The following is a 19,183-nucleotide window of genomic DNA, read 5'->3' as shown; positions in this document are numbered from 1 at the left end:
TATAAAGAAAATGTCGATTTTTGAAAACATTTTTGAGTCGACGCGCTCACTGGATCGTCCGCCAGTCCAGCGTGTGGCGCTGTAACGTAAGAGGTGAACCGGAAACTCGGCTGCTACAACGCTATCGACGAGGAACGCGATGGAAGTTTCCGAATTTGACGAATTAATAGACGACTGGTTTATCGAATCTTTGAAAACGTAAGTCACCGAGAAGGTTTGGTTGGCAACCATTAAAGGCGAACTGTTTTTTTACCTTAAGAAAGCACTGCGAGGATATGCGAATAAGTCGGCGTGCAAATGTTAGCACGAGGGCTTCGGCGAGGCTTCATTTCGATTGTTTTTACAGCTTGAATTCCACTCGAATTTGTTTTAAATTTGAGAAACCTCTACTTACCCTGAATATTTAATCTCTCATGTCTCTTCGCATCATCCCATTCTTTGAATAAACCCATTTCGTATTTCGACTTGTTTCTGTCGTTGATAATAGATTCCAAGTTGCTAATTGCGTTAATTACTGTCTTAAGTGTCTCTTTATAACTAAAGTTATGGGTTTTTTTTCTTCGTGGTAAAATGGCGAAATAGCTGACTTTTTAAAAGAATATTTCTTATGGAAGCTGTAAGGTCAAAGGTCATGATCTGTCTTGCCTGTGTTGCGCAGATACAGAGACCTTCATGTGTATCAGCTGGAGTTTCCCACCCGAGTCATAGAGTGGACTTCAGGGAAAAGTGAGTAAATCAATTTACTTAAGACTTCTTGGCCGTTGTTAGAAAAAAGAAATGGACTGGACATACGGCCCCGGCGGGCCTGGGAACCACCCGAATTACCCCGCCGGCGGAAACATGCCGAGCAGCTACGGGTACGAAATGTCCTCCAATTATCTTCCCCCTGGATTTCCTTGCGCTTTCCCACCTCCGCAACATCCTCCTTTGGGCTACTTCCCCACCGTTCCCCCTCCGCTTCCGACGTATCCGCCAGCGGTCCCGACTTTTAACTGGAATCCTCCACAAACTGACTTCCAGCCACCCGGTGAGATTCTTCCTGAGGCTCCTGTTGATGAAAAAGCCCTCCAGAGGAATCAGGATGAGCAATGGCTGAGTCACTTTTTACAAAGAAGATCTAGAGAGATGAAGGAAGAAGCTCGAATGCCGAAGTCACAATCTCATCCAGAATTCGGAGCCGTCTTGCGTGATGCCGCTGCTCTGGCTTCCCACTTGTCCGATTCCTGCCGAAACCTCACTGACAAGCTGCAGGAGGACGTCGTCGCTTGGTCTGCTGCCTACGGAGACGCCTTACGACTCAAACAGGACCTCCAGGATAAACTGGCGAGCCTGGCGGAGGAACTGGAAGCGAAAAAGCGGCACGTGGCCCGGGTGCGAGAGCGGCGGCTGAGAAGCAAGCAAAAAGCCGAGATGTTGCGAGCCGAGCGGGAGGCGCGACGAGCCGAGAAAGAGAGCGTTGTGGACAAATGGCGGCTGCGACAAATCCACCAAGTGGAGGAGGAGAAGAAGGAGCGCGAATTGAAGCTGGCGGCAGACTCGGTCCTGTGTGAGGTCCGCAAGAAGCAGAGCGACATCAAGCGCATGCAGGACATCCTGCGCTCGCTGGAGAAGCTACGGCGCCTACGCAAGGACGCCGCCACCCGCAGAGGGGTGAATACCGGCGAGGATGAGGACACGGCCTTCCAGCGCCAACTGGACGAGCTGCGGCGCGTCATCAAGGCCAGGACGGATATCTACACAACGGAGGAAAAGGCGCTGACGGTGATGCTGGACAGCGTGCAGGAGGAAGAGCGGCGAGCGCTCAAGAAGGAAAGGGAGAGGCGGCAAAAGCACAAAATGGACGCCATGCTGTTCGGCGAGGAGGCGCCCGTCGACCCCGCCCTGCGGCCGTACGCCGAGTACTACGCCCAGGCGGAGTCGTCGCTGCATGCTTTGCTTCACATACGGCGACAGTGGGACATCTTCCTGGTGCCCGACGATCATTGCGACGGGACCACTGTCCCGCCGGGATGGATCCTGCCCCAGTTGCCGTCCAGCTCGGCCTGGGCGGTCGCTCTGGTGGATTGAAAACAACCAATTTGTGTTTTTTTGCTTTTCAATTGCTTTTTTGTGACTTAATCACAGAACTCGAGTGAATATTTGTACTGGTAATGGTCTGGAAAAAAAATGCTTTTGTAGCAAACATCTGTCATTTGAATAAATAATGAATTAGATTTGATCCAAAACAAGTCATTGTTTCAAATTGATAACGTGTATCATGAAAAAAACATCAAGATTTGGTTTGCACTCTTCAAAGGTAAACAGGCGTTAGCTGCTAGTTTTGCACAAGCTCCACACTTCAAATTCAAATATAACTGCTTATTTTTATTTGTCTACAGCCATCTGTGTGGCAGGTTACAACAAATCCACCAAAAATGAAATTTTGGAGCTCAGTTTGCCTCAAAAACTCTTTGCTGAAGAAAACAAGGTAAATACACGAATCAGAAATGCAGGCTGAGTGGTGTGGGTGAATTTTTTTTTTTTTTTTTATTGGTGTGTTTGCGTGCATGACGATAACGCATTCAGGGTCTCTGTGCCGAACGGGATTTCAAAGTGCTCCACGGTGGATTTTCTCCCGGTCCTGTCAGCGTTCTCAAACATATCCCAGGAACGAGGTGAGCATGACGCTCCAATGTAAACATTTCCTGTCTACTGTAAAAGGCTTTGCGCGTTTTATTTTGAAAGGCTGATTGTGACCAACGACGGCCTGACCTCTGACCTGCACGTCTGGAACCTTGGGGGCGATGACAGCGGTACGTCCCCTGTGATGTCATCCAAACTATAATCCCAGTTAGCATGAATTAGCCGACGTTCTGCTGTTAGATGTCATTACAAAGGTGGCGAGCTTCCCGGATTCCAAGGAAAGCTCGGGTGGCGTCAAGATGGCGGCCCGGCTCTGGCCGCAACCGGAGGTTCTTCACGGGTGTCGGGGCAACGACATTAGGCTGACCCAGCTCACCACAGGACAGACGCTCTACCAGCTCGGTAATCCGAAATAAATAGACAAGCAGATTTTCACTGGTCACTGATTACTTCCCACTTGTGTGCAAACAGCGTCAGCTAGCGAGGAGCGTGTGACCAGTTTGCACTTTTTAAGCGACGCTGTCTTCTTGGCCGCCTGCGCCAACGGCGACGTTCTCACCGCGGACACGCGGACGTCGGCGCCTCCTCAGCTGGCACCTGCTTCCCCATCCAACGATTCTGACGTGTGGTGGGCGGACGTGGCCGGCTCTGGGCTGGTCCGTGTGTCGTCATCCGGGCGGGCGGCGGTGTCGGACCCAAGGGACCCGGGGGCCGTTGTGCGTCGGGCTCAGCTAGCGGTAGGCACGTTGCGTGGCGGTTCAGATGACGTCAACGTGTCGTGGGCGCCGGCGTTGGATGACATCGTCGCTGTGTCAGGTTAGATCGAGACATTCTTTGGATTTAAGGTTTTATGGATTTGAATTTTTAAATCATTTTAAATTATTACATTTAAATTGAGCCTGAGACATTCTTTGGATTTAAGATTTAAATTTTTAAATCATTTATTACATTTGATTATTTTCAGGTTTCGGCAGCTTGGTCCAAATCTACGACACGTCCTCGTGGGGAGCGGATGGCCGTGACGCCCGTCCACTTTTTGAGCATCGCGGCCACGCCGTGTGTTCTCCGCAATCATCCAGTCAGGCTGAAGGTGGCGCTGTTGCCGTCACTCATCACATTTGGCATCCCAAAGAGCGCAGGACGCTGGTGTCTGCCGCTGACGACACATCGCTGCACGTGTGGGACTGGATCCAGCAATCGCACTCCAGGTAACCGCTGCTTTTTGTCATTTGGCTGTCAAAGCCTGACTGTTGTAAAATGCCCATTCATGCGAGTGGTTGGTGGATCCACACCATTTATCTTTGCACACAAACTGGACTTGAATCACGCTTTAATAAAAAAGAAAAAGTCGTGCAATCAAAAGTGAAATAACTCAAACAAGCAACATTGACGTTTTTGTCTTTTTAAACAAGCAGAGACGTGCCATAGTACAGCTGCTCACTTGTACAAAAATTAATACACACTAGTGATCATCATTAATCTCCTTTTACATTCGGATTAAGCCCTTTTTTTCTCGCTAGACATCTTAAAAGAACATTAAACACAAAAAACTGAATTCCAAGCAAAATCAGCCTTTTTTCTTTTGCTGAAGCTCCGAAACCGCCTCCTTGCGGCCTTTGGAGGGGAAGAACGATGACATTTCATTGGTGCAGCATTTAGGAAGCGCGCCAGCAGTTAGTGTGTCAACAAGACATCTCACAAAATAATGCTCAACATAAAAGCCCTCGTTTATCGCTGGCTTTGAATTGTTATTAAGATGGACGGCCAACAAAACAAAGTCTTTTTAGAAATTCAACATGGGAGTCATATGAATGCCCAAGGATCACCAAAGTGCACCTCATCACTGGATTTGTTTGAAACAAATGTTACATGAAGAATACTAAAGAGAAAAATCCCTTTCTTTAGCAGCTTTTAAACTTCACTAGTTTTAAGTGTGAGCCATGTTCTGAGAATAATAGTCCTACAAAAGTAGTTTTTTTGCCACTGTACTGTTTTTTCCAAGAATAAATGTTTTAAAATAGTTTTTTTTCTTAGAGCATCACTTGTGTGTGGGAAAAGCTTTTTTTTGTGTGTAAAATGTTGTAATCTTGACAATATTTAGTCATAGAGTAGAGTTAATTCTATTCGTAATAGTGTTACAAAAATAAAGCAGATTTTATTAAACTTTCTAAACAAAATCAAAAGTATAAAGTCTGATTCATTCCCACAAGGGAAGAAATTTGAGTTTTTTTAATTTAAGAAAAAACAAACAAATTTCATTTTCAATTGTAATCTTAACTGTAAATTTTATTCAAGACTAGTGTATTAAGATTTTTTCTAAGATTTGTTTGATTTTAACAAGTTGCAACTTCACAAAAATACCATTTTTTTTATATATATAAATGTTATCTCATGAGAATAAACAAATCTTCAGAGGTTACTTTTTCTAGAAATGAATCGTACTCTTACAAAAGTAAAGGCTCTTAAGAAAAAAAAAAATCCTAAACTCAGATTACAGTTGAAATTCTAATTTCTCTCTCTGAAAAATCTAGTTTTACTTTTCTTTTCCTGGTGGGGCCCTAATACGACCGACAAGTAAAAATCCACATCTGACCACAATCCTGTACATTAGTTTGTTTGTTGAATCATTCCGTAGCCACAAATGGGCAAGCTTTCGTGCTTATTGCTTTATCAAAATGCCAACAGATAAATTGTATAGTCATGGCAACTGTCGCCAAGACGACATTCCGCAAGCACCAAATTGCTGCTTTTTTTTTTGCGCTTGGTCCGGGTGGAGAGGCGTTTAGTGTGTTGTACGAGGCACAGAGGTGATTACGAGTGTAGGCACGTGCATGGTCGCTACTTGAGTTTTCGGAAGCATCCACTTGGTGACACCCCAAATAGAAAAGAAAAAAAAAATCAGCTTTTGTCTCTAAAGACATCTAGAAATATATCATTCTCAAAAATTAGCAAAATGTGAATAAGTACAACTGCTTTTGAAAAAATGACTGAACTTGTGGGAAGATTGCCTGAATAGATTTTTTTCTTGACTTTGCTCCCTTCAAAAAGAAAGAAAAAGTAAAAGGTTACTTTTACTTTTCAACATTCCACTTTTTTCCCTGAATTTTCTCAATCATGGCCCCAAGAAATGCCAACATGTTTTGGAAATGACAGGCCTTTAAACTAGTTTGACTTTTAGCTCCGCCTCCTGGTTTTGGCGGATGTCAGTGCGTGGCGGCGGCGGTACCCGCGCGTGGCGTTTAGAGTCTCAGTTCAAAAAACGGTACCAGCGCGGGCCGGGCCCCGCCCCCATCAGTCGCTGCTGTCGTCATCGTCGTCGTCGTCGTCCGAGATGTCGCGGAAGTTCCCGGTGCGTCCGCCGACCGAGTCGGAGCGCCCGCCGGCCATCAGCTCGCTGTAGCAGAACTGGCAGACCCGCACGGGTTTGGACGACTGGCTGGGCAGCAGGTACTTCTTCTCAGAGCAGGGCCCGCACACCACAAAGCCGCACTTGCGGCAGTGGTGGCGGCGGCTGACGGGCGTGAACTTGACCTTCTGGCAGCGCATGCAGACGGCCGCCTCCGAGTCGGGCACCCAGACGGCGGCGTGCTCGCCGGCCGGCGCCTTCCCGCTCTTCTGGAGCAGCTCCTGGACGCACTTGCTGATGTGGTTCATCCACTCGGACTTCTCGGTGGCGGTGGCGGCGTAGACGGCGAAGGACTTGGTGGGTGTCTTGATGAGCCAGCCGTTGCGCAGCTCGCCCTCGTCGGGCACCGTGTCGATGGTGACGCTCTCTAACGGGATGATGTGCTGCTTGTTGTACTTTTTCTTCTGCAGCACGATGTTGCCGTAGACCAGGATGTCGTTGAAGAGGAAGAACTGGCGCGCCTTGGGCTTCTTGCGGCACAGCTTGGTGAGGACGCCCTCGCCGATCAGGACGCGGCCCGGGATGGCCAGGGGCTGGCCTGCCGCCCCGAAGCAGCCCTCCACGACCGAGATGCGCTTGGAGTTGGCCTCGCTGTTGGCCAGGCGGTCAACCATCTTGGCCCGCCCTGCGCCCGCAAAGCAAACGTAAGCGTACACCACATCACGCAAACAGAGGCAGTTATGATGTTGACACGTCATTTAGACCAAAGTAGTGCTTTGCCGCCATCTTGAAGTGAGCTAAAGAACTTTATTTGGACAAGTGAAATACTTGCGGCGTGTATAAACCTTTTTTTTTTTTTTTATGGGGGATTGGTAACGTGCAGTCACTGGCATTCCACACAAGGCCCATTCACAACAGCGCTATGCTAATGAGCTTGTGCAGCCACCCTAGTGACGTGCACATTAATAAGCTGGAGCGGTTGCCTCACAGGAGTCAACCACGCTAATTAGCCACCCTCGCCTTTCTCAAAACTTAAAAATGTTCCTACTGGCCTACTGATCATAAAAACACGAAACACAAGCCTGTTTGGTTGACGTGAGAAGCGCCGTGCTGGCAAGGCGCGAATGGCCATCTGAGGTGTCAACAGACGCCACCGCTAAGGGATGAGAATAATTAGCGGCTCTGAAGGGACCTCACGAGCAGCCTTCAGAAGGCGAGCCTTTCTGCAACTTTGGCGCCAAAGCAGTGTGGTCGGAAGATAACGCCTTACGCGAGCAAACGCTGTCACTTCTTATGGCCAAATTGGTTTAAACTGGAACAAAGGGACGGATTATTATTATTTTTTTTTACTTTATCATCGCCGCTGTTGTAATTAATGTCTTTGACGTTACTATGCCGTCCGTCTTTATAGATGACATGGAACATATTCATGAGCCAGAGTCACTTTTGGCCTTTTAAGCAGCTCGCCGCTATGTTGTTAGTCGTTTGAATTTGGTTAATGACTGGCTGCTCACATCAATGGCGCAATTGGGAGAGAATTTTGCGAAGCGGAATTAACCAAATGAACAACGATAAAGCGAGAGATTATCCTTCAAACTCATCAAAATTGTGAGCTGGAAATTCTTTGCTGTCAGCTCCAAACTTTTTAAAAGTTATTTACACTAGTACATAACTTTAGTGTGTTCCACTGATTCATGTTGGTTGAAGGCGTGTTTCAGCTGAACTTATCTGTCCTAGCCGCAAGCATTTAACATTTTTTTTTTAATTCACGTCAAGTTGAAACACAAAACAACAACCGAGTCGTCTGATTGGCCGACGCACGTCCCGACACGTCTTTGGATCATCTTGGGGTCGAATCTTGTTGAAATCCAACCTGGTTTCTCACAACGCGCAGGTCAATTTATTAGGTACACTGAGCAAAGACAGCCGTCCATTTAATTCAGTTCGCCAGCCGTTAGTTAAGACTGTGGCTTAAAAGAGTTGCATTGAGTTAGCGTTACCGGGGCAACCGCAAGTTCCAGTTCACGTACGGCAGACAAAGTCCGACGGGCGCCTTGTAATCTGCAGCCATTTATACACACGCTGACATATTGGATTATGATTACACAAGAAGCTGTGCTGGAAGGGAAAAGGGAGCGGAGGACGCTTCAGATGATCGGGTAGATCATTGACGAGGGCCTCGCCCTGCCCGCCTGCAGTTACATATTCAAATCGTGTGTGTACCTACAAATATTTACCGTGTTTATTGCGGACTCGTTAGCGGAAAAAGCAAAGCTGTAAAATGACCACAGAGTTCCTCACAAGGACATTTTTTTTCTCCTCGCTTTTATAGGTAGCATTGAAAAGGATTAAGCTTTTTAAAAGCATTTCTCTGAAAAGGCTTTTAACAGCCATATAAGAAAGATAGTCATAAAACAAGTGAGCCTGTCATGATTCTTGACGTAGAATGTAGCGTTTAAGGAAGTGGAGCGATGGAGGTGAGTCAATCTCGGGCTGCTTAACATTTCTTAACCATTAGACAAAATGTAAATGATGGTGCGTTTAGTGAAGATGACCATTTTCAAGCAAAAATTATTCAATTTATCCATCTCTCATTTCAAACTAAGTCATTGTGACCAATCCGAAGTTTTGCCTTGCAACAAGGCTGTTTTGTTGACACCAGGATGGATTGCGTTACACTTGGTCAACAGAATCCTGGACTTTATTCTGTTGATAACAAACCTGATGAAGTTTTGCCCCGCTCTGTTGCATGCTCATCCTAACTTTTCTTTAATTGGAGCTAATGGTGACTAATAGAAGCGATTGGAGAGGATGTGTTGAGCATAAAGCTCTTTGTAAAACGCATATTTGTGGATGCTAAGTAGCTTAGCAGACCCAGCCTGCGTGCCAGACTCCTTGGGGGAGGTACAGCTTTTTTTTATTTTTTTATTCCAATGCAACTTGCTGAGCCGCAACTTCCCTTTTGAAACAGGAAGACGACTCAGCAGGAGTCTGGATCACACTTTCGCTCCTCTTCAAAACCATTGTCGTTTTGTTAAACAATTAAGCACAGAATATTCTGGAGAGGAAATTGTTTGACGTTCCCAAATGAAGGTCAACTGGTTACCAATCAAACGGCAAGGCACTTATAAACAATAGGCATGTTTCCAGCTATTGTCAGAAGGGCTACATAATTAATCAAATATAAATCAACATTGCAATGTAGTAGAATGCAGCTTTCAAATAGAGAAAGAAGGCTGCAATTTGGGGCGGGGCTTAATTTCAGCCGGTTGTCAGGTTTGTTTGTTTAATTGTTTGTTTGCACAAAAGAAATGACATATATTTACAAGAAACTTGGTTAGTACATGCAAACTCAATAGAGAAATCCTAGATTCGAACCCCGTACCTCAGAAATACGATGCACACGTGCTAATCACTAAGTACCACATTGGCCTCAACTCAAAAGGGTCACTTCCAAATTGGTGTTTTCCCCTGTAGAACTGTAAAATCACACTTAACGCAAATTGGGAAATTTAAACTGACACATTTGTTCAACAAATCTAAAACTTGCAGTTTGACACCCAACTTCGACCAACTGTTGCTACCGTTAGCCTAGCCTCACTGGCCAGCGCAGCTTCGACAGAAAGTTAGCTCTTCGCCTCGATTGCACTTTAGTGGACTTTTTTGTTTGTTTTTACTTTTAACCTTTCGACCACTAACTGCAAGTAATTGATCCTTTTTTTTTTCCCAGGAAGGTTGTCGAGCTTGCACCGTTCACAAGGCGCTACTTGAGTTCCGTTAAGAGAAGTCAAAGCTAATCGGCTAAGCTAGTAAACATTACCGACACAACACCCAAGTAACTTTTTGACACTAAGTACTTACCAGACTCTCTCTTTTTTTTCTCTCCCTCTGTCTCGTTTTTATTCGATGACTATTTAAACGTAATGTGTGTGTCCGACGAAGCGGGTAGAACAACGGATCCCATCAAAAAGTGTCCGTGAAAAAGGAGCCGAGCAGCCTCAAACGCAACACCGCAAGCCGCCGCCTGCTTGGGAGATGAGGAGGAGGAAAAAAACAACAACATGGCAGCCGAGCAACGCGGTGCCTTCAGGGACACTCGAGGGTCGGAAATCAGAACGCTTTTGATCAGGCGTGTTCAAGTGACACTTGAAGGTCGGAAAGTTGACTTGTCAGTTCAAAGTAGGGGGAAATTCACTTAACCTGATGTTGCGCGGGTTTTAAAGGTAAAAATATTTGTGCTTGCTAATTTCCAATTCGACTCCTGTCACATTTCTCCACCGACTCTTAACCATCCCAAATTCATTTATTTCAAACAGCCTTTTGTTTTCACTCATTTGTGTCTTTTTTTCCCCTCACTTTTACTTTAGCTTCAATGTGTTGCCATGCAACTGAAATCTGCCGAAGGCCTTCAGAATCCCGAGTCCTGCCGTCGAAACAACACCAACATATTATTGAAATGGGTATGGATAATTATAGCAATTTCATTATAGATTCACCACTCCGTCCTTGGTGGCTACCCTTCATATTGCTATATCTTAATATGTGCACCAAAAGATTGATTTGCAGGGGAAGAAGATGCCAGACCAGATTAAAAATGTATTTTTAGGGCACATTTTTCCCAAAAAAATACAATCAAATAAATAAAAATCTATTCAGGTTAGGATGAGGCAGCATCTCCCGTAATCCATCCCCCCCGCTTGCCTGCTTTCTTGCTTGGACACACGCACGTCCAAACAAAGATGACATCACTGCACACTCAAACGTGACTCAGAGGCCAGCCAGTGGACCGCGAGCTCGCCCCCACGCACACGCATACACCCATCTGTCCAATCCCCCCTCCCCTCCCATCCCCAAGGCCGCCCAGGGACTCACCCAGCTGGGGTGATGATGATGAGAATGATGAAGGCCTGCAGACAACAAGCAAAGCATGTCACAGTCACAGTGAATTAACGGCACGCTCTTGGGTGGCGTGCGGGGATCAAACGGCGGCTCGTGCCACGCAAACTGCTGTGTCATCATCACATAAAGTGCACCGATATGAAGTCTGTCCAATCACACATGAAACACATTGAACGACACCCGCAAAGTACATTAAAGTGCCATTTGTGTTCTTCAAAGCGTTCTAATTTATCTTGTGTTTTGGCAGAACTGCAGCGACTGGGCGCGCACACACACAGAGAATGGCGTAATCTCGTGTTTCCCTTGTGTGCGAGTAATCCTTAATCCGGGAGTCACGGCGGGAAACCGACCAGTGAGCTGCCGAGTGAGGTAATGCAGATTAAATTGTTGTGTCAGCAGCTGGAGACGAAGATTCAACTTTCACTTCTAAATCGACACACGCTCGTGTCCATGTCGATGACATCATCTTTCGCAAACTTTTGAAATGCAAAATGCATGGCTGCTCCATGAAAGTCGCAATTCTTTTTCAGTTCATAACTGCTTTATGCTCATTTCTGTTAGCCTGTCTATGGTGTTCCCATTGTATGTTAGCATTAAGTTAAATTTGCGTGAACATTTTGGTGTTTAAATACACAAATTCGAGCACTCACACACAAATATATTCCCTTATTTGGATTTATGACTACTCCTGTATTATAATCCCCCCCCCCCAAAAAGAAAATAGGGCTTCATCTACAGATATGACCTATAAAATTACAATTTTACTGCACACGAGAGGATGTTAAAAACATCTTTTTGTGTTTTTCTTCCAGGTTTAAGATCATCTGTTTTAATCCAAATAAGATAAAAACACTAAACATAAAAATGTCTTCTTTTCCACAATGTTATGCATGCTGATAATTCATTAACGCGTTTCCGTAATGGCTCTCGTGTTTTTTCTGACTGTCGATGAATTCTTTCCATGCACCAGAATAAACATCTTAATGCGTTTTAATGGACTTGCAGGACTGTCTACATAATGGAAAGTATGGACATTGGACGAGCGGTGGTGTGGTGGTGGAGAGGAAGGAAGGGGGGCTTCGCTGTCATCATCCTCACAGTCAGCCAATGGAGGGAGCAGGAAGAGAGAGACCCTTATAAAGCTGAGCGGACCATCGGCATCCTCCTCCTCCTCCTCCTGGTCCTTTTACAAAGATGCCGCGATGGACGTGAGCTGATGAGTGGGCTTTCTTTCTTTTTTTGGGAGGGGGGAGTGGAGGGGAGCAGGAGCCGCCACGTGCGTGCATGGATGCGTGCATGGATGCGTGCAAGGCTGGAGTGGGGGGGGCAAGATGTGTGAAGATTCGTGCGGCTTCCTCAAAGTGACACTCAAAGTAAGTCCCGCATCATTTCTCGGGTCTGTTTTGGGGGCTGTGAGGGGGTTGAAGCACACTTTGGTGATTGATTTGAAGAATTGCACTTTAGGACTACTTGCAAATCGGTTATGGTCATATATATGTGTTAATTTGCTTGGTAAAATAAAGAAATATATATATATAATTATTTCTTGTTTGTAAAGCTTTTGCAATCATGTCCTTGAGGAAGGTTTTCATTCCTCATTGCGCATGCCGATGTGGAGGCAGTGTAAAGTGCTTTGTGTACCTTGAAGGTAGAAAAGTGCCGTATAAGTAAAAGGCCATTTTTTTATGAGACTTATAAAAAGATAAAAATAATAGTCAATAAATGTTGAGTAAAAAAAAAAAAATGAATTGAATAAGTCATTTAAAACATAGAATGTATAGTTGTAATGTAAATGATATCAAACTGATTCAAAATGAAATCGAAACTAACATATTCATTTGAATACTTATCGAAACAAGGTCTGCTTACAAAAAAAATAATCACACCGTTTTGATACCGGTAATTTGATTAAGATTAAAGATTAAAGATTAAAGTCACAATTGGGTGTCATTGCAAACAGTCACTTGCAAGAGGGTGTGTACACATATGCAACCAGTTCCAATCGACTGTTATCGATCGATCAAAGGTTTTGAAATAATTCCACTTGGTCTCATTGTATATCTGAGAAAACCAGGCATTTGGATAGGGGTGTGTAGACTTTTTATGTGGCCTGTAAATAAAGCTAAAGTACATCCGTGCATGTAAACATAGTTTACATAGCATGCATCTATTTGCACTGGCACTCCGGGGAAGATGATTAGCTAGATATGAGCCAGCCTTCTGCATGAGCAGCCACATGGACTCGGGGACCGTGTGTGTGTGTGTGTGTGTGTGTGTGTGTGTGTGTGTATTTGGCCGCTGGTGAAAATGAATGTGAAACTGAGAGATAAGCAATGACAGTGTGAGTCCAGGAGGCGGTGGGAGGGTTGTCGTCTCATTGCGACACTTTGGAGCATCTACTGTAAACAAGAACGAGGTTATTATGGTATGTACAGTGACGGCGTGTCATCGCATCGCACACGTGTAGAAAATGATACACGGGGGCCCGGGGTGTCAAAGGTGACAGAGCTTCAGGGGCTTTTTTTTTTTTTATGTTTGCGAGGATTAAAAGACGGCCCAGTTTGCTGGCTTGTGTTTACTACGACGGCTGTCCGCTTGGATTATGATGTCAGTGTCCATCCATCCATCAAGCCGTCCGGCCGGCCTGCTCCCTCCGGACTCACGTGAGCCAACAGAGCCGGCTTATTTACTCATATAAAGTCACATGACGTGATTACAGATGGAGCCGAAATCTAGTTTTTCTTACATGGCATTAATTTATTTATTTATTTATTATTTCCATCCATCCATTTTTTTCTGCCTGATTTCTCTCAAATATTGTTGAAACTCTTAAATGTGTATTTTGGAAGTCATTCCACTTGACAGCATGAAGTCAAAATTTGATCTTCATTTGAATACCGTAATTTTCGGACTATAAGTCGCACCGGAGTATAAGTCGCACCAGCCATAAAATGCCCAAAAAAGTGAAAAAAACATATATATGTATATAAGTCGCTCCTGAGTATAAGTCGCCCCCCCACCCAAACTATGAAAAAAACCGCGACTTATAGTCCGAAAATTACGGTACATTTGGAAAGCTATCCAAAATTCATTTTGAGTATTGGCCATGAAAAAGAAAGTGCAAGAGCCCAATCATTCCTGCTTACGTAAACTACTTTGTATTGAATATGATTCTTTTATGAATGGATTTTTCCTGGAACCAGCGATCCAAAGGCGGAGGTCGTTGCAGTAAAGAACCACATTTTATTTTTTGTACTCATTCTTTTCAGCCCCTCAATGACCTTGTATGCATTTTGCTTGGAGCGCAAATGTTCACAGCGAGGGGATACATTAAAAAGAAAATCTGTTTAACTCGCCATGAGTCATGCCTCGCTTTTGTTGACGTTGAAACCTTAGCGTGTTAACAAACGCTTGTATTTTCCAAGTCACATTCAAGTACTGAGTACTAGCAAGAGCTAGCAAGTGCTAATCCTCAACCTTGTTGTCCTTTCAGGTGCTAATGTGAGCGTCCGGCCCGGGATTGATTGCGCAATGATCGACCCCGTCGAACCCAGCGTGCCGGACGGCGCGGCGGAAGCGCCGTGCACCGTGTGCTGCTGCACGCGGACCAACAAAATCCTCATGGTGGTCTTCATGGCGCTGCTGATCTTGGCCATCGTCTTTGGTAACCTTCTGACCTTGGCGGTGGTCTTAGGGACCAAGCGCTTCCGCACTCCGCAGGGTTACCTGAAGGCCTCGCTAGCCGCGGCCGACCTAGCGGTGGGCGTCTTCGTGGTGCCGCTATCCGTCTACGCCGAACTCCAACTCATGGCTGGCGATTCTGCGCCCGAGTGGACCGCGTCCAACTCTCGCTCGATGAGCGTCCACCCTTGCGCTGTGATGGGACCCATCTTCGCCGGCTGCACGTTGGTGTCCATCACCACCATCTTCTTAATGAGCATCGAGCGGAGCATCGCCGTGCTGAGGCCGCTGCATAAGGACTCGGTGATCACTCGCAAACGGACCAGCATCCTTATCGCCTTGTCCTGGCTGGGGAGCTTCTTCCTCGCCGTGTCGCCGTTGCTCTTCAGTCGCGAGATCGTCCTGGAGTACAACACCTGCAGCCGCATGTGCAACTACGCCTTGGGAACCATCGGCGAGTTCCCGTCGCAGGCCTGGAACATCTTGCTGCTTTTCCCGGCTTTCGATTTCACCCTGCTGGGCGGGACGGTGGCCATCAACATCATCTCGCTGTCCAGCATCCGTCAGCACTCCAAGCGCAGGAAGCACCTAGCCGAGACGGAGTGCCAGAAAGCTAGCAAGCCCACCTTCTCCGACATCAAAGCGGCTAAGACCATCGGGACGCTGACGGTGGCCTTCACCGCTTCCTTCACCCCCATTGCCGTTTTTGTGGTAGGCAACGTTCTGGGCAACGAGTGGTGCAACTTCTCCTTCTTCGCCTTTTGGATTTTGGCCAGCAACAGCTGCTGCAACGTGATCATCTACAGCGTGCGCGATCACAAGTTCCGGCTGTGTGCGCAGAAGTTGCTCTTGAGAGACGCCAACAAAAGCTCGAGACGGACTTGAGTTTTCTTCTTCATTTTTTGGGTCAAGTATGAATGTCAGTCAGGTGGAGTGCTAAAGTGACATCTTGACGAGATTCCAATTCAGACTTGGGATTTTTCGTTACCTTGTGGTCAAAGGGTCGTTGATGATGGTCCGGGTTGGCTACTCTAACCCAAAGTTGTTAATGGGTCTGTGCAATCAGTTGTTGGGTCAAATTGTTAACAGGGTGTTGGTTAATTGTTAGAATGGAGGACGAAACCTAAACTTAACCGTCTTTGTTGCGAGCCCTGCTAACTCCCCGTTACCACCTCCGACTTCAACCTACCACGTCTAACTCCCATTCCCCATCCCTCCTTGCTTCCTTGCATCCTCCTTCCTTGCTAACCCCGAAGGAGGCTCGTCTTGTTCTCTGTGAAGCTGTGCTTGAAATGGTTTTGTCATCTGAGCTCAATAATAATAATAATAATAATAAAAAAAGGGTGTTACAGACCACTGGTCACGTTTCAATAAGTAAACGTGATAAAACCGAGAGAAATATTTGAATGACATTTGTTCGAGTCATTCCGAGCGAGTTTGGCACAAACATGGCGCATCTCGCAAAAGCTTTTTATTTCAGCTTGACGCTATCAAGAACGTTAATGTTAGCATGAACAATAAAGGGTTCATGTAAAGACGAGTTTATTATTTACTGGCGGAAAATCCACTCAAGCCAGGTGCGCTATATTGACGAGAGATGGGAGATGAATAGAAATGATGCGTCAAAAGCTTTTAGGCAGCTGGTGCGACTTTCTGGCCAACAAAATGCTAGCGGCAGAAACAAACTAATGTCTTTTAGGACTAATGAGCTCTCGTCTCAGCTTTCGCCCTCAAATCGAACATGTGGGGCCCTTTTTCATCTTACTGGCTTCTGGGCTGCTTTTTCCAAGCTGTAAAAAAAAAAAAACACCTTCATTCCCTTGCACTTTTTTTACGTGTTACTTAAATCATGAAAGATTAACGTCATGAAAGATGCACGGCAACACGTGCGTGGCGAGCGTTATGTAAGCGAGCGTGACAGCCAATGCGAAGGCGCCTTTCTTTTTAAAGTATAAAAGTCCAAATCATGTTCATCTATGCGTTGTTGTTGGGTATTTTTTGCAGGGGGGGTAGAAATCAGAACCATGTGGATATACAAAGTCTACACACCCCTGCTAAAATGCAACATTTTCCTAACACCAAAACATGTGACCAAGATCATTTCAAAACTGTTGGAGTTGCACAAGTGTGCACACCCTCTGAGTTCAAGTATAATCAGCCATTTTCTCACATTTATTTTTTTTATTTTCTAGAAGAAGCTGTAAATGTCCATTTCTTTAGGTCTACTTTTTGTATGTGATCCTGCTCAGAAGTCTCTTGGAGAAAAAAAAGCCTTTGAGGGCCTTCAGTAGGTTTTCTTCCAGGAACGCAGGTAAAGCTGGATGGCGAGTAGGGGGTTTCTTTTCTGCAGGCTCGGATGGAAGATGTCAAAGTCCGCCTTCCTCACCCTCTGCAGGAAGTCCTCCAGCACCACCTGGAACACCAACCAGAGCAACAGGTGATGAGGAGGTAAAACTACCCGACCAATCGCGTCGCTCGGTCTCCTTGAAATCTGATGGTGTAATTATCTTTTTCTTGACATTTTATTTACAACGTAAATGTTTTGTAGTCTGGCATCTTTTTTTGATGCCTGCAATTATTCCCAATTAATTTTTTTATAGGTTGAGAGGGGACGCCGAGCTAGTTTCCTAACGTAGCCATGCAAAAAAATAACCACGATGGGGGAATCCACTGTGGCGTGAAAATCAGATGCTCGTTGCAAGCCAAGCGGGTAAGGCTCAAAATACATATATTTGAAGTTGGCTAAGCAACCCCACTGATAACAGAGCCAGGAGCGCTCATCAGCCTATTAGTTGCCGTGAAAGGACTTACCACGTGGAGGAAAGCCGGCGTCGCAGCTGCCGGGACGCTGGGGCGGAACGAACGTGCCTGGAGGGGGGGTAGACAAAAGCAAAAAATAAAACACAAGTGGCTGTATGTGTGCGTGTGATTGCAGAAGCAGAAACAGCATGCAGCCGTTAAGAGTGACCTTCACACTGACGCTCTACTGCTAATTAATGAAGAATGTTCGTGACGCCAACGCGACTTGTGAACATGCTTGTTCGAAGGTAATTAATTAATAAAAATATTAATATAGTCAAGCCACTGCATATTTGTAATTTTTACAAATTGTTAAATTCCCTGTGGAACTGATTCTTGTAAATAAACCTCACTTATTTGTTTTGTCTGCTGTAATGTCCTGGGTGGCCACAAGAGGGCGCCAAATTAACTACAAACTTATTTGTGTACTGACGTGTTCCAGATGAACGTGAGCCTGACTGGCGACGTCGTACACCACGTCCCGGATGTTCTGCTCCCGGCTGCCGCGGATAAAGTCCTCCTGAGAAGCCCTGTGCTACAAAGAAACAAAGATCAAACTCCTGGCGTGGAGAAGTACAGCAGCCAAGAAGCTTACCAAAATGCAGATGTCCATGGGCAAGTAAACTCTGCGCCGGACGCTGTGATGAGGGGTGGCCCTCAAACACGTCACGATGCCGTGAGCCTTGCCCACGTGACTCGCCGCGTGATCTGCGTGGACGTCCTTTATACCTGCCGCAAGAGACATTTGCACAAATGTCTTTTTTTTTAATGTTCTGGTAAGACCTTCTCACCTAGAGACTCGAGCAGCAGGTACAAGAGTGAAGACTGAGCGTTCTCGGCGTAGGACTCCAGCTCCTGAAGGTTGCGGTAGCCTCTGTCATCCAGATCCTTTTCCTGAAACGAAGATTCATTCCAATCCATCCTGTTTGTCCCAAAAAGGATGTTACGGTCGAAGTCGCTTTACTCTTTCTGCTATCATCCTTGTCAGCCATCTTTTGGTCAGGTTATGCTTCTTCACGGCCTGCAAAAAATATATATATATTAAAAAGATATATTTTTAAAACAGAAGGATAGCCAATAAATGCTTCAAGTTACCTTCCACAGCTCCATGCTGACCGGCTGCTTTGGTGGTTTGTCTCTGTAGATTTCTTCGATAGTCGTCTTCCAGAACTCCATTCGCATCAGACCGAGAGACGTCTGAGAGACGGAGTCCTTCACCTGTGCTAGTTCTACATTGAAGGCTCGCAAAGCCAAGGCGGAGCGTCGTGCCGCTTCTGGTAGCAGGAGGGAGCACACAAAGCCCTCGTAGTCCCTGGACCTGTTAAAAAGATCATTTCAGATCGATCAATACAATTCCGTTACAGTATCAGGTATCAATTATGGGTTCTCCACTTTCTTTAGTACAAATTGCTCCAGAATTGGGAGATGATTCAACTCCAACCTTGACTTGTTATCCAAGCAGAGAACGGAACCCACCTGACCAATTCTAAGCAGAACTTCTCATTGTGCTGAACGTCCGCAGTCGCGCTTGCCGCGGCTCGAACACTCCGAATTTCCGCCGCCCGCCGAGCGCACGCGCTGACCGGGGACGTCTTGCGCTGAACGGTGAAGAACAGCGAAGGTTTCACGCACGACACTGCGTGATTCATACAACTGATGCTCGCTGCCATCTTTTTACCCTTCAACTTCCTACTTTTTTTTTCTTCTCTGGATGGTTTTGGTGGATGGTGGACACCACCGTGATCTCAATACCGCCATCTATGGCGAGACTGTGTAACGTCATGCGTATAACGAAAATCAACATCATTAATGTTGATAGACAATGGTCACCGGAAA

At 45.9% G+C, this 19,183-nt stretch overlaps 4 protein-coding genes across 14 annotated transcripts; 2 read left to right on the top strand and 2 right to left on the bottom strand.

Annotated features, from left to right (window-relative positions):
* The first annotated feature begins 19 nt into the window (after positions 1–19).
* On the top strand, positions 20–3,863 carry LOC119135988 (WD repeat-containing protein 73-like). 2 transcript variants are annotated; one of them, XM_037274037.1, is made up of 8 exons: positions 20–198; positions 659–726; positions 2,379–2,467; positions 2,566–2,654; positions 2,725–2,792; positions 2,863–3,024; positions 3,094–3,438; positions 3,587–3,863. In XM_037274037.1, the coding sequence occupies exons 1-8, from the start codon at positions 140–142 to the stop codon at positions 3,832–3,834; spliced, it is 1,128 nt and encodes a 375-aa protein (XP_037129932.1). In that variant the 5' UTR covers positions 20–139; the 3' UTR covers positions 3,835–3,863. The 2 variants fall into 2 exon arrangements, with proteins under 2 accessions (XP_037129932.1, XP_037129931.1); XM_037274036.1 differs by lacking the exons at positions 2,379–2,467; positions 2,566–2,654; positions 2,725–2,792; ... (1 more) ...; positions 3,094–3,438; positions 3,587–3,863 and having other exon boundaries at positions 23–198; positions 659–2,258.
* Positions 3,864–4,200: 337 nt separating this feature from the next.
* On the bottom strand, positions 4,201–10,024 carry plekhf2 (pleckstrin homology domain containing, family F (with FYVE domain) member 2). Of its 4 annotated transcripts, XM_037274052.1 has the most exons (3): positions 9,846–9,912; positions 9,316–9,326; positions 4,594–6,659 (listed from the first exon to the last, which is right to left on the bottom strand). In XM_037274052.1, exon 3 carries the CDS (start codon positions 6,640–6,642, stop codon positions 5,914–5,916), a length of 729 nt encoding a protein of 242 aa, XP_037129947.1. In that variant the 5' UTR covers positions 6,643–6,659; positions 9,316–9,326; positions 9,846–9,912; the 3' UTR covers positions 4,594–5,913. The 4 variants fall into 4 exon arrangements, with proteins under 4 accessions (XP_037129946.1, XP_037129944.1, XP_037129948.1 ...); XM_037274051.1 differs by lacking the exon at positions 9,316–9,326 and having other exon boundaries at positions 4,201–6,659; positions 9,830–10,024; XM_037274049.1 differs by lacking the exon at positions 9,316–9,326 and having other exon boundaries at positions 4,201–6,653; positions 9,830–10,023.
* On the top strand, positions 6,574–15,901 carry LOC119135990 (beta-2 adrenergic receptor). Of its 6 annotated transcripts, XM_037274040.1 has the most exons (6): positions 6,585–6,672; positions 10,336–10,428; positions 10,625–11,010; positions 11,115–11,236; positions 11,873–12,075; positions 14,361–15,901. In XM_037274040.1, exons 5-6 carry the CDS (start codon positions 11,886–11,888, stop codon positions 15,431–15,433), a joined length of 1,263 nt encoding a protein of 420 aa, XP_037129935.1. In that variant the 5' UTR covers positions 6,585–6,672; positions 10,336–10,428; positions 10,625–11,010; positions 11,115–11,236; positions 11,873–11,885; the 3' UTR covers positions 15,434–15,901. The 6 variants fall into 6 exon arrangements, 5 of the variants coding, with proteins under 5 accessions (XP_037129935.1, XP_037129933.1, XP_037129938.1 ...); XM_037274038.1 differs by having other exon boundaries at positions 10,336–11,010; XM_037274043.1 differs by having other exon boundaries at positions 10,336–11,010; positions 11,873–12,240.
* Positions 15,902–16,691: 790 nt separating this feature from the next.
* On the bottom strand, positions 16,692–19,063 carry ndufaf6 (NADH:ubiquinone oxidoreductase complex assembly factor 6). 2 transcript variants are annotated; one of them, XM_037274046.1, is made up of 8 exons: positions 18,824–19,062; positions 18,443–18,665; positions 18,312–18,368; positions 18,139–18,241; positions 17,943–18,076; positions 17,781–17,882; positions 17,360–17,416; positions 16,692–16,961 (listed from the first exon to the last, which is right to left on the bottom strand). In XM_037274046.1, exons 1-8 carry the CDS (start codon positions 19,015–19,017, stop codon positions 16,833–16,835), a joined length of 999 nt encoding a protein of 332 aa, XP_037129941.1. In that variant the 5' UTR covers positions 19,018–19,062; the 3' UTR covers positions 16,692–16,832. The 2 variants fall into 2 exon arrangements, with proteins under 2 accessions (XP_037129941.1, XP_037129942.1); XM_037274047.1 differs by having other exon boundaries at positions 16,715–16,961; positions 17,781–17,877; positions 18,824–19,063.
* Positions 19,064–19,183: the final 120 nt, after the last annotated feature.

The sequence above is a fragment of the Syngnathus acus genome, chromosome 16 (genome assembly GCF_901709675.1).
Source record: "Syngnathus acus chromosome 16, fSynAcu1.2, whole genome shotgun sequence".
Lineage (NCBI taxonomy): Eukaryota > Metazoa > Chordata > Actinopteri > Syngnathiformes > Syngnathidae > Syngnathus > Syngnathus acus.
The sequence above is the reverse complement of the archived record's forward strand: the minus strand, read 5'-3'. Positions and strand labels throughout refer to the sequence as shown.

What these genes read in the sequence shown, in the direction of transcription:
- LOC119135988 (XM_037274036.1), top strand. Translation starts at nt 778, where the DNA reads ATGGACTGGACATACGGCCCCGGCGGGCCTGGGAACCACCCGAATTAC.
- plekhf2 (XM_037274051.1), bottom strand. Translation starts at nt 6,642, where the DNA reads ATGGTTGACCGCCTGGCCAACAGCGAGGCCAACTCCAAGCGCATCTCG.
- LOC119135990 (XM_037274040.1), top strand. Translation starts at nt 11,886, where the DNA reads ATGGAAAGTATGGACATTGGACGAGCGGTGGTGTGGTGGTGGAGAGGA. An exon ending in ACAAAGATGCCGCGATGGAC is followed by an intron (nt 12,076 to 14,360) that starts GTGAGCTGATGA and finishes TTGTCCTTTCAG; the next exon opens with GTGCTAATGTGAGCGTCCGG.
- ndufaf6 (XM_037274046.1), bottom strand. Translation starts at nt 19,017, where the DNA reads ATGGCAGCGAGCATCAGTTGTATGAATCACGCAGTGTCGTGCGTGAAA. An exon ending in TTCTGCTTAGAATTGGTCAG is followed by an intron (nt 18,666 to 18,823) that starts GTGGGTTCCGTT and finishes TCTTTTTAACAG; the next exon opens with GTCCAGGGACTACGAGGGCT. An exon ending in CGCCGGCTTTCCTCCACGTG is followed by an intron (nt 16,962 to 17,359) that starts GTAAGTCCTTTC and finishes TTGGTGTTCCAG; the next exon opens with GTGGTGCTGGAGGACTTCCT.